The sequence below is a fragment of the Xyrauchen texanus genome, chromosome 37 (assembly GCF_025860055.1).
Source record: "Xyrauchen texanus isolate HMW12.3.18 chromosome 37, RBS_HiC_50CHRs, whole genome shotgun sequence".
In the NCBI taxonomy this organism is placed as follows: Eukaryota; Metazoa; Chordata; class Actinopteri; order Cypriniformes; family Catostomidae; genus Xyrauchen; species Xyrauchen texanus.
Genome location: NC_068312.1, coordinates 13,208,602 through 13,222,527, shown reverse-complemented (window position 1 = coordinate 13,222,527; position 13,926 = coordinate 13,208,602). Strand labels below are relative to the sequence as shown.

General features: G+C 39.5%; 1 protein-coding gene across 6 annotated transcripts in view; it reads left to right on the top strand.

Moving 5' to 3' along the window:
- Positions 1-13,926, top strand: part of LOC127630917 (IQ motif and SEC7 domain-containing protein 1-like) — a 107,943-nt gene that overhangs the window by 89,152 nt on the left and 4,865 nt on the right. For all 6 annotated transcript variants that reach the window (XM_052108788.1, XM_052108786.1, XM_052108791.1 and 3 more), the window contains exons 8-12: positions 16-155; positions 335-460; positions 579-678; positions 830-991; positions 1,281-1,478. In XM_052108788.1, coding sequence (XP_051964748.1) covers positions 16-155; positions 335-460; positions 579-678; positions 830-991; positions 1,281-1,478 — 726 coding nt within the window. The remainder of the gene's footprint in view (positions 1-15; positions 156-334; positions 461-578; positions 679-829; positions 992-1,280; positions 1,479-13,926) is intronic.

Here is a 13,926-nt window from a genome sequence, read left to right as displayed (position 1 = left end):
TGATTTCTCTCTCAGGGGTAGATAATGGTCAGGACATCCCACGTGACTTACTAGTTGGAATCTACCATCGCATTCAGAAGTGGGAACTGAGGACCAATGATGATCATGTTTCTCAAGTCCAAGCAGTGGAGAGAGTCATAGTGGGCAAGAAACCTGTTAGTACTATTGAGACATTTTTCAAACTCTTATATTAGCCTACATTGTATTTTATAGCTAGCAAGAAAAAACAAATTTTTTTTATTTGTAGGTTTGAAATAATACTTTGCTACCTGTCTAATGATGTATTTGTAATGCAATTCCAAGTTAAATGTGAATGTCTGCTCTCTGTGTGTAGGTTTTGTCTCTGCCTCACCGCAGGCTGGTGTGCTGCTGTCAGCTCTATGAAGTCCCAGACCCCAACCGTCCTCAGAGGTCTGGAGTCCACCAGAGAGAGGTCTTCCTATTCAATGATCTGATTGTGGTAATACTGTCAATCACTCAACCAATATTACCGACACCTCTTTATAACAGATATGTTCCGTAAAGTTTACAGAATCAAAATACCTTATCCCATTTTTTCTTTGTTATTATATTATCAGGTTACCAAGATCTTCCAGAAGAAGAAGACCTCTGTCACATACAGTTTCAGACAGTCCTTCCCTCTGGTGGAAATGCAGGTTCACATGTTTCAAAACTCCTGTAAGGTTCATTTATATCTTTCTCATTAAAAACAGATTTATAAACTAAGCAGGGTCATATTCAAACTACCCAAGCATGACTTGAAAATGTCTGATAAACTGTGAATTATAATAACCAACATTATTTCTTTCCCTCGCTTTCTCTCTCCCAGACTACCCTCATGGTGTCAGACTAACATCAGCAAACCCAGGTGGCGAGCGTAAAGTTTTGATTGTGTTCACAGCTCCCAGTCAACAGGATCGCACACGGTTTGTCAGTGATCTGAGGGAGAGCATTGCAGAGGTGCAGGAAATGGAGAAATACAGAGTGGAGTGTGAGTACAGCACCCCCTGCTGTTCTCATAAATCAACCAAACGTTTTTCATCATTCTGGCCCCACTACTTTTGATTTAAAACATTGACTCCACGAAACTGTATATTTAACATCAGTTGTGTTCTACTGATTATAAGTGATTTTGATATGGATTTTGCAGCATTTTCACTTTCAGTCTGGACAGGAAAAAAACTTGATGCTGGAAACTTGACATGTTGCGCATGCTTAGGACATGTTATTCCACACATTTTTCATCTAAATTGTGCTATCCACTCTTGTTTCTCCTGCAGCTGAGCTGGAGAAGCAGAAGGGTGTGATGCGCCCCAGCCTGCTCACCAACAGCATTATGGGTGGAGGAGTGGGTGGGGTCAAGAATGAAGTGGTCAATGGCACTATGGGCAGGCCCAGTCTGGATGACAACTATTCCCCAGGAGAGGGCCTCAAACGCACTGCTCTCAGCTCCTCACTGAGGGACCTGTCTGAATCAGGTGAGACACACACATACATATACTACATGCATACCTGTACAGGTGTGCAACAGACAATTAATCTGTACACAGACTGTTTTTAGACATATGCCACACATAGATATTTGAACACTGCGTAAACGCAGCACTTCTCAAATTTGTGGCCATAACTATATTTTGTTGTTTGTAGTCCTAATATAGCTGTTTGCTGTGACTAGCAACCAAAATGTATGCAGTTAATTACACTAATTTTAAAACCATTCTATATATGGGGCAAATATAGAATATTAAAGGAATAGTTGACCAAATAATTTACATTTTGTCATAACTTAATATCTCACCCTTGTGATGTTTTAAACCTGTATGTTTTTTCTTTTTCCATGGAACACAAAAGAATGTTGAGTTGCAAAAAAACAAACAAAATGACCATAAAAGAAGTCCATATGTAGTGCCACAGGGATCAGTTTAGGGCTTCTGCTTTTCTCCATGTATATGCTTCCCCTGGGAGATATTATCAGGAATACGTGGAATATGTTTCCCACTGCTATGCTGACGATACACAACTTTATATTTCTTCAAAACTTGATGAGATTTCACAATTCTCAAAATTAGCAGAGTGTATCAATTAAATAAAAGATTGGATGGCCAGAAATTTCCTTCTACTCAATTCTGACAAAACAGAGGTTCTAATTATTGGACCAAAAACCTCTAAAAATAAGCCGCTAAAATATAATTTGACTCTAGATGGATGTTCTGTTACATCATCTTCAACAGTGAAAAACTTAGGTGTTATGTTTGATACAATCTGTCCTTTGAAAATCAAATTACAGATGTTTGTAGCACAACATTCTTCCGCCTCAGAAATAGTGCTAAATGAAGGCATATGCTCTCTGTTGCTGATGCCGAAAAACTAATTCATCAGCTCATGACCTAAAGACTAGATTATTGTAATGCATTACTGGGAGGATGTCCAGCAAGATCAATAAATAAACTTCAATTGGTTCAAAATGCATCAGCATTTTAAAATTCTGTTAACTACATACAAAGCTTTGAATGGTCTAGCTCCACTTGATACTTAAATGATCTTCTGTCAGCTATATTCCATCCGTTCATTCATGATCGCTAAAATTCTGGCCTGTTAATAGTTCTAGAATATCAAAATCCACAAAGGAGGTAGATCCTTTTCATATTTGGCTCCTAAACTATGGAATAGTCTCCCAAACACTGTTAGAGATGCAGACACACCCTCTCAGTTTAAGTCTAGACTAGCGACTCATCTATTTAGCCAGACATACACCTAATTTATCCTCCAACCCACAATTAGGCTGCTTTAGTTGGGTCTCCGGAACCAGAAACAGTGATCATGATCTCTAACTCTGCAATACATTTTATGGCATCTATGCTTACATCTTTTTATTTGTTTCCTTGTCTCAACCTCGGGACTCCTATCCTGAGGTCACCAGAATCCGGCTGGATCCAGCACCATTCCTGCTTAGTGTTGGACTCCACTGCTTCATAGTCAGCTGAATGATGATGACTAAATGCAGCGGTGCCAGCCAAACATCACTTCGGTCTATTATGATGGACTTCAGAGGATGAACTGATACCAACTCAACCTGCATCACCTCGGTCTATTGATGGACTACGATCTTGAAATGGAATGCATAGACTAGCTATTGCCAACAAAAGCCTTCATCAGCCAATTAACAAGGACAATTGCATCTATGTGAACTTCTGCAATTAATCTAGATGGACTTCAAAGCCTGTGGTCATTAATCTTACAGTTCAAACACAATCAATGTTTAAACAATGACCCATAACCCTTACTTAGTTTAATAATTTTAAACCATGATTTTAACTATACACAGTAATATTTACAGTATAATTCATGATGTTAGCCAGAGGGGAACTGGCCTGCATAAGTCTGGTTTCTCCAAGGTTATTTTCTCCATTAATCCATACTTATGGAGTTTTGTGTTCCCTTGCCACAGTACGCCTACAGCTTGCTCACTGGGGTTATTAATACAATTATTATTTAATTATTTTTAAACCGATTAAGAATGTTATTTTATCTATTGCCAATGATGATTCATCAGACATTACAGTTTATCGTCTGTTAATGCTGATCTTCTGTAAAGCTGCTTTTGAAGCAGTGATGTGTGTTGTGAAAAGGCGTATCACAGAGATAAAATTGACTGACTATCATGTCTGTGCATGCTCTCTGTCTATCTATCAGTCTCTGTCCTGTCTGTCTCTGTCTGTGTCTGGTTTGTGTGTCTCTATGTAACTAATTAACTAACTGGCAAAGCTTTAAATAGTAACTTTAAGCTTTTTTTTTATCGTATTATGATATTCACAATATTTCTTTTGCTTGTATGTGAGGAGTATTTTTGAGTCAGTTAATTTGATCAAGATATGTTCCAAAATGGAAATAAATGAAAAACAAATAGCAGAAGGATATTTTTGTTAGAAAACAAATGTTTTTGAAAATAAACTACTTCAAATATTGCATAGGTTTAAATTTGTAAGTAGTAAAGTGTAATTCTCCATCAGTCCACTAGGGTTAGCCCCAGTCAGCTGGGGTTGGTTGGAGTTAAATCACTAGTTGACCTAACCCCTAGCCCTCTGGGGTTAAAAGTCTGTAGGTATAGAGGTAAAAGCGACTTCCACCCTCATTATGTCCACCCTCATTTGCATAGTCGAGATCTGATTGGCTGGATTGTTTCACAGATAAATCTTTAGGGCCGATCCGGTCGATTTTGCCAAGCTTGGTATCATCGAATTCAGAATTCCGTCTGCATTCATGTAGCGAGGAGAGATGAACAGAAGAAGAGAGCAATGGAAATGTAAGCTGAAAAGGTAGAAAGAGTCTTTTACTGCGTAGGTTGTGAGTGGTTTAAAAATGTCACATGCACGCCTTTAAGATTTGCATGAATCGACTGTAATGGAGGCGTGGTAATGAGCGCATTTTTCACAAAAGCGGCTGAAATGTTTTGTAGGAATTGTTGGGTGGGATAAACTCAATCCTTTATTATTATTATCATTTCATGAAACTTATCGGGGCATGCTTGTGAGGAGGAGATTATTGTGTTCGTGAGCAGAGCAGACTTGAGTCCAGTAAATATAGCCTATTAAAGAAATTGTTCCAAAAACAAATGCATCAGAAAATAACGAAGGACTTGAAAAACTTTAAGAATAAAAGCGGCATCGAGATCTTGCCCCGATAATGAGATGACTCACACTTGTTAGAGGCGTTTGCCCTTTGAAATGAAATCTCGCGAAATCAATAAAGCCCATTCAGCGGTTCACTAAGCTGAGTCATCGATTACAATAACACACATCAATTCAGATTTCATAAAGATAACTTTTTTTTATTTTTTATTTAATTTATTTTTTATTAATAATCATGCCAAGGTCTTACATTAAATTGTGTCCAAAATTGCAGAACATGAACAGCCAAAAAAATAATAATAAATAATAAAAATAATATAAGGTTGAACAATGAAAGCATTTTTTGACTTTTCAATGATTTTTTTGTTTTTATGCCCGTCAAAGACATAATATAGAAGTTACAGTCAACCAGAAAAAGTGACTTGACATTGCAGCTCTCCACGTGTCCAACTTGCAGGGTGGGACCAGTCATTGTTTTGTCCAAGTCACAAATGTAAGTCGTCAAGTCCCATGTCAAGGCAGTTGAAGTCCCAAGTCAAGGCAGTCCAGAGTCCCAAGTCAAGGCAGAGCCAAGTCCCAAGTCAGAGTCAAGTCAATTTACAAATCGTCAACTTTTAGCTTCAAGTCTTAAAGAAGTCATTAGTGCGCTTTGCCCAAATTAGTGTCAGAGTATTAATTACTATAGTAAATGTATACTAATTTTATCTAGAAGTTTCTAATTTAAAAATCTAATTTTATCTTTCTTTTTTTTTATCGATATCTACCTGTAAAGACCAAAGAGGGTAATAAAGATGATACATGGATCTTATCTTTGGACACACATTAAGGCAAACCAAGCTTTTACTATAAACACGCTGTGAAGGGCGGCTGAGCGTGCTGAACTGGTGAGTGAAATCTGAAATAATACCAGGCGGTGGCTAGGGCAGGGCGTTTAAGTTGCATATCACGAGTTCTATACTGTAAAAGTGGCATAGAGGCCGGAGGTAAATGGTCGGATTGTGATTTTTAGAACCCTGACCAGCTATAATTAAATAAATATAGCTGGCGTGTGACACGAGAGGAGGACCAACACGTCGCAAAGAATGAGTGTGTTTATGCACATTTTTTAACCGGTTACCATAAAAAGCCTGCTTGTTGTGATGCAATAAATGGTTACTTTATCGATTAGCACAGCAGGGGTAATAACCGCGAGGAGATTTTGTCCATTACACCAATTGCTATAAAGCGTTATGCTACCAGGCCGCAGTAAAGTTGCTTGGTTCAATATACTGCGAACTTTGTTAGCCTGTAAATCAACTTACCTCTGTCTGTGGTTTTCCAGATTCCACCACAAAATTGGGCGTCAGCCGACGAGGTGTCTGTAATTTTGTAACCACAGGTTCTACATGTGTAATCCTTTTACGTTGCCTTTCAGCTGTATTCAATACTATCCCAATTACTTATCACCTTTGGTATAATTTTGCTGTGTCCCTAGTGACCATAAATCGGCGTACGCGATCTTCAAACTTGGTCCAGCTTTCGTGTGAAGCTGATTGGTTGAATATGGAGCGTTGAAATGCAGATTTGAAAATCAAATAGACCGATCTATTTGGGAAATTAATCGTTGATTTACTGCACATTTTTAATTATACAACTCTTATCTTTGGTTTTAAAAAGTATAAGTATTTCCAAGTCAGGCGACTGAAGTCCAGAGTCAAGTTGCAATCATTGCTGTCAAAGTCTAAGTCAGTCATGCAAGTCTTTTTAATTCTATCAGGTGAGTATGAGTCATCAATTAGTGACTTAGGTCGAGGTCAAGTCCAAGTCAAGTCAAGTATCGTGAGCTGAGGTCCCACACCTCTGCCAGCTTGGTGAAGCTTGGGATAACCGTTGCATTTTAGAAATGAGTTCACAAGTGAAGGGATGGTAAAGAATTTTATTGTGACAAGAGGAGCTTTAAAACAATAACGTAAATAGCGATACGTGAAATGGCTACAGACTCCAGTGAGTTCATTGTAACTTTGTGGTTTCGCGGCGGGTTTTTCACGCTAGAAGCCTTTTTAAGACGGCAGAAAACTCAAGGAATGGAATTGAAGGAACAATCCACCAGCGAATCTCCGAATTGTAAGCGTCTAGGGAAGCGCTGGAGTTACATTTATAGCGACCCTTCAAAAGTTTAAAAATGCAACTTAAAGCCTTGAATCCCTCTGCTCCCAACCACCAGCCGCGTGGTAATAGCGCAGCCCGCTGAGGCGTGTCAGTCCATCTAATGTCAGTCTATAGAAAAATGTTTGTCTGTGGGTGGCTGCTGTTCTGAAGGTGCTGGCGGTGTGGGCCTGGGGGTTGCGAGAAGACCAGCATTGGCCCGTGACTCTGGGAATGCGGCTCGGCGGAGATCTCGGGGCTTAGCTATAGCCCGCGTTATATATGGTGCGTGCTGTAGCGGAATTGACAGCGTGGTTGGTTTCCCAGCTGGCGTCGGTGGCGTCGAGGGGACCGTGCTAGGAGCGCGTTTGGGAGCGTTGGAGTCGATCGGCGTAGGTTTGAGTGGAGTGTTTTGAGGGGCCCGTGGCAGCCACCGGTCAGGCCAGAGCAGGACAGAGGATAAAACCACCGATGGCAAACCGCGCCATCTTCTTTAACTTTGGTTCCGTTGGTCGATTTTTTTTTAAGCGTTGTATCACGTGTTCTATATGTGATCCTCTAGCTGTCTGATTGGCTTTGTCCTCGATCGGTCTTAAGAGTTTTGATTTAGACTCAAATACAGACTTCTCCTACGGTCTAACTTGCTCTATATTGTGTAAATGTTGTGTCTTTTTGATCAGTGTGACTTGCATTTAGTTTGGAAATGTGTCATGTTCAGAAGTTAGTTAAGTTTACAGTTAAAGATGAATAAAGTGATGCAATCTTAATTTGCGTAAGCATGGTGCCTTGATGATACACTTGACTTTTATTAGCTTAGAAGTTGGTTATGTTGAAGAGTTAGGTTAGGTTATGGGATATAGGGATGAAAGCCACATTTTTTGCTGATGCACCGACAGGTAGCCATCGCGGTCAGACACAGTCTGTGGTGGCTCGATCAGGTAAAGTGACTCCCTGACATGCTAGCGGCAGCCTCTTTTGTGCGACCTCAGCGGTGCCAAGCAGAAATTGAGGCATTTACATTTATGCATTTGGCGAGCGCTTTTATCAAAGCGACTTACAGTGCAGTAGTACAGGGACAATCCCGGAACAACCTGGAGTTAAATTAGCTCTTGCTCAAGGACACAATGTGTAGTGGCTGTGGGGATCAGACCAGCAACCTTCCCAGTTACCAGTGATGCGCTTTGAGTCCCACTACCACCACCACCCTCCATATTAAGCATGCGCTATATTAAGCATAAATGTGGTAACGGTTCCACTGGGGCGGGACACAAAGTGTAATATGTTTCGTGGAGTGGAAAGACCCGATAGGCGTGTGTGCAAAGTTTGAGAGCGATCGCACGTTAAGTAACCAACCTGGCCGGCCTAAAGCGTGCTCCTTTCACAGGAGGCTTTTATATTATGGCCCACGACCATATTAAAGCATATTTATCACGGTAATCATAGAGAGGGGTTCCCCTGGAAACGCGCGGGACACACAAAAAAGTGTAATATGTTTCTGGAGTGGAAAGACCCGATAAGCGTGTGCAAAGTTTGGGAGCGAGTGGCTGCGATTAGAAGTAGCCAGCCAGCATACGGCCTAAAAGCGTTACTCCTTTCTACAGAGGCTTTATATAGGCTCGACTATATTAAGCATATTTTGACTATAATAAAACGGGTTCCCATGGGGCTGGAGCACACAAAAAGTGTAATATGTTTCTCATGTGAGGAGGCTCCCGATTGTGTGTGTACAAGTTTAGGAGCAGCTCGTTGATTAAGTATGCTTGTGCAATATAATCATTTAACAGTAATAGAATCAGGCTATGTTAAGCATATTATTACTATAATAAAATAATGTTCCCCTGGGCCTGCAGGCACACACAAAAAGTGTAATATGTTTCACAAGTTGGAAAGACCCGATTGTGTGTGCAAAGTTTGGGGAGCGATCCATGTCGTTCAGTAACCAACACAGCTGACCTAAAAGCGTACTCCTTGGCCCTTTATTGTTTCCCCCACTTTTAAGGTATATGCAATGTGAGTCTATGGAAAAGTGCTCACAAATGATCAAAGAGTTTTTTACATCTAGGATGTACTGTTGCATGTTTCAATGTCATTCATTTGCGGCTATGTATTGAAGTGAATAATTCAGGTGGAATTATACAATAACAAAACCTTAGTGATGGACTTATAAGGATAATCAGAAAATATAATACTACTACTAATAACTAACATTAATAACAGTAACCAATTCATTTAATTGTAAGTGCTTTCTAGACACGGATGAGAGACGCATAGAGGCTGTCCATTCAACTGGCCCATATAGGCTATTTATAAAATCTGCATGTTCACAAATACGCGTGGTGCCTAAGGTGCGGCATTGAATGCTGATTCTCTGGGCCAAAATATCACTTTTAGTTTGCACAGTCTGATTTTGCAATATCCACTGTTCATAATTCGTACAATTCAAAGGGTCTCAATTGGCATGGACGTAGACTTGATAGCAGTATTGCCAGAGCAGAGGCTGTGTAACAAGAACTTACACCTTACTCTGTAATTACATGGTTAACAAGCTGCAAAAACAACTAATCAGAAATAAATTCACTGGCTGTGTATGTGCAGCTGTGTGTATGTACAGCAAATATCTAACTGTCTACTAATACTTCAATGCTGACCATCTGCCTCAGCTCTTTATCACAACTGCTGTCTGCTCTGTCTGTCTATCTATCTATCTATCTATCTATCTATCTATCTATCTGTCTGTCTGTCTCTGTCTGTCTATCTATCTATCCTATCTATCTATCTATCTATCTATCTATCTATCTATCTATCTATCTATCTATCTATCTATCTATCTATCTGTCTATCTGTCTGTCTGTCTGTCTGTCTGTCTGTCTATCTATCTATCTATCTGTCTGTCTGTCTGTCTATCTGTCTGTCTCTTTGTCTGTCTATCTATCTATCTGTCTGTCTGTCTGTCTGTCTGTCTGTCTCTTTGTCTGTCTGTCTATCTATCTGTCTGTCTATCTGTCTGTCTGTCTGTCTGTCTGTCTCTTTGTCTGTCTATCTATCTATCTATCTATCCTATCTATCTATCTATCTATCTATCTATCTATCTATCTATCTATCTATCTATCTATCTATCTATCTGTCTGTCTGTCTGTCTGTCTGTCTCTTTGTCTGTCTATCTATCTATCTATCTGTCTGTCTCTTTGTCTGTCTATCTATCTATCTGTCTGTCTGTCTGTCTGTCTGTCTATTCTATCTATCTATCTATCTATCTATCTATCTATCTATCTATCTATCTATCTATCTATCTATCTATCTATCTATCTATCTAGCTATGCTGATGACCATAACTCTACTTGTCTTTCCAGCCCAGCGACACCACAGTGACTGCTCGAGATCAGCTGCCTGTCTGGCAGACATCTCAGCCTGGATGAAGGAACACCACATTCAACTCAACTCAGCCAAGACCGAACTCCTTGTCTTTCCAGCCAACCCTGCTGTTGAACACAACATCACCGTGCAGCTGGGTCCAACTACAGTTTCACCTTCCAAACGGTCAGAAATCTAGGGGTAACCATTGATGATGAGCTAAATTTCACTGACCACATTTCAAAGACTGCAAGATCATGTAGATTTACACTCGACAATATCAGGAAGATAAGATCCTTCCTCTCTGTACATGCCACACAACTGCTTTCGTTCAGTAGCCTTGTCATAACTAGACTGGACTACTGTAGCGGCTCTCATTGCAGGCCTTCCTGCATGTGCTATTAGACCTCTCCAAATGATCCAGAATGCAGCAGCGCTTCTGGTCTTTAATCGAACCTAAGAGGCACATGTTACACCACTTTTGTCTCTCTCACTCTCTGTCTATCTATCTATTCACTGTCTGTCTCTTCTGTCTATCTATCTGTCTGTCTGTCTATCTGTCTGTCTGTATGTATGTGTATGTATGTATCGTATCTGTCTATCTATCTATCTATCTATCTATCTATCTATCTATCTATCTATCTATCTATCTATCTATCTATCTATCTATCTATCTATCTATCTGTCTATCTGTCTATCTTTCTGTTTATCTATATGTCTATCTATATGTCTGTCTTTTCTTTCACTATCTATCTGTCTGATCCAGTCTGTCTTTTAGTGATCTATCTGTCGTGTATCTATCTATCTGTCTGATCATGTCTATCTGTCGTACTGTATCTATCTTGATACCATGCTGTTTGTCTGATCGTGTCTGTCTATGTATGTATTCTATCTGTCTCGTCTGATGCGTCGTGTCTGATGCGATCGATGTCTGTCGATAGCGATGCTGTCGTGCTTGATCTTTACTATCTATCTGTCTTGTCTATCTATCTATCTGTCTGTCTTGTCATGTGCTGATGCTGTATGCTGATACTGTCATGTCGATGCTGATGCTGATGCATCTGTTATATGTCATACGATCTGTCTGTCTTGTCTATCTGTCATTGCATCTATCTGTCTGTCATCGATGCGATGCGTGATAACTATCTGATCTGTCTGTCATGCTTGTCTATCTGTCTGTCGATATGTGTATGTGCTATCTATCTGTCTGATGCTGTCACGATGCTCTGTCTGTCTGTCTGTCTGTCTGTCTGATGCTATATGTCATGTCTTTCTTTCTATCTATCTGTCTTATCTATCTATCTATCTGTCTGTCTGTCTGTCTGTCTGTCTGTCTGTCTGTCTATCTATATGTCTGTCTTTTCTTTCTATCTATCTGTCTTATCTATCTATCTATCTGTCTGTCTGTCTGTCTGTCTGTCTGTCTGTCTGTCTTTGTCTATCTATCTATCTATCTATCTATCTATCTATCTATCTATCTATCTATCTATCTATCTATCTATCTATCTATCTATCTATCTATCTATCTATCTATCTATCAGCTATGCTGATGACGCATAACTCTACTTGTCTTTCCAGCCCGTGACACCACAGTGACTGCTCGAGATAAGCTGCCTGTCTGGCAGACATCTCAGCCTGGATGAAGGAACACCACATTCAACTCAACTCAGCCAAGACCGAACTCCTTGTCTTTCCAGCCAACCCTGCTGTTGAACACAACATCACCGTGCAGCTGGGTCCAACTTCAGTTTCACCTTCCAAAGCGGTCAGAAATCTAGGGGTAACCATTGATGATGAGCTAAATTTCACTGACCACATTTCAAGACTGCAAGATCATGTAGATTTACACTTTCGACAATATCAGGAAGATAAGATCCTTCCTCTCTGTACATGCCACACAACTGCTCGTTCAGTAGCCTTGTCATAACTAGACTGGACTACTGTAGCGCTCTCATTGCAGGCCTTCCTGCATGTGCTATTAGACCTCTCCAAATGATCCAGAATGCAGCAGCACTTCTGGTCTTTAATGAACCTAAGAGGCACATGTTACACCACTTTTTGTCTCTCTCCGCTCTCTGTCTATCTATCTATTCACTGTCTGTCTCTTTTGTCTATCTATCTGTCTGTCTGTCTATCTGTCTGTCTATGTATGTATGTATGTATGTATGTATCCTATCTATCTATCTATCTATCTATCTTATCTATCTATCTATCTATCTATCTATCTATCTATCTATCTATCTATCTATCTATCTGTCTATCTTTCTGTTTATCTATATGTCTATCTATATGTCTATCTATATGTCTGTCTTTTCTTTCTATCTATCTGTCTTATCTATCTGTCTGTCAGTCTGTCTTTGTGTCTGTCTGTCTTATCTATCTATCTGTCTGTCTATCTGTCTTTTCTATCTATCTCTGTCTGTTTGTCTATCTGTCTGTCTATGTATGTATTCTATCTGTCTGTCTGTCTGTCTGTCTGTCTGTCTGTCTATCTATATGTCTGTCTTTTCTTTCTATCTATCTGTCTTATCTATCTATCTATCTATCTATCTATCTATCTATCTATCTATCTATCTATCATCTGATCTGATGGCTGCATTTCTCTTCTAGTAGTTTTTAGATCTAAGTGCTGCATTAGACACGATAGATCCGACATTCTCTTGAATAGGCTGGAGAATTATGTTGGAATTTGTGGAGTTGCATTAGCATGGTTTAGGTCATATTTAGCAGACCACTACCACTTTGTCTATGTAAATGAGGAATCGTCAAACCAAACAAAAAGTTAAATATGGAGTGCCACAGGGATCAGTTTTAGGGCTTCTGCTTTTCTCCATGTATATGCTTCCCTGGGAGATATTATCAGGAATACGTGGAATATGTTTCCACTGCTATGCTAGCGATACACAACTTTATATTTCTTCAAAACTTGATGAGATTTCACAATTCTCAAAATTAGCAGAGTGTATCAATTAAATAAAAGATTGGATGGCCAGAAATTTCCTTCTACTCAATTCTGACAAAACAGAGGTTCTAATTATTGGACCAAAAACCTCTAAAAATAAGCAGCTAAAATATAATTTGACTCTAGATGGATGTTCTGTTACATCATCTTCAACAGTGAAAAACTTAGGTGTTATGTTTGATACAATCTGTCCTTTGAAAATCAAATTACAGATGTTTGTAGCACAGCATTCTTCACGCCTCAGAAATAGTGCTAAATGAAGGCATATGCTCTCTGTTGCTGATGCCGAAAAACTAATTCATCAGCTCATGACCTAAAGACTAGATTATTGTAATGCATTACTGGGAGGATGTCCAGCAAGATCAATAAATAAACTTCAATTGGTTCAAAATGCATCAGCATTTTAAAATTCTATTAACTACATACAAAGCTTTGAATGGTCTAGCTCCACTAGATACTTAAATGATCTTCTGTCACGCTATATTCCATCACGTTCATTCATGATGCATAAAATTCTGGCCTGTTAATAGTTCCTAGAATATCAAAATCCACAAAGGAGGTAGATCCTTTTCATATTTGGCTCCTAAACTATGGAATAGTCTCCCAAACACTGTTGAGATGCAGACACACCCTCTCAGTTTAAGTCTAGACTACTGACTCATCTATTTAGTCAGACATACACCTGAATTTATCCTCCAACCCACTAATTAGGCTGCTTTAGTTGGGTCTCCGAGAACCAGAAACAGTGATCATGATCTCTAACTCTGCAGTACATTTTATGGCATCTATGCTTACATCTTTTTATTTGTTTCCTTGTCTCAACCTCAGGACTCCTATCCTGAGTCACCAGAACAGCTGGAT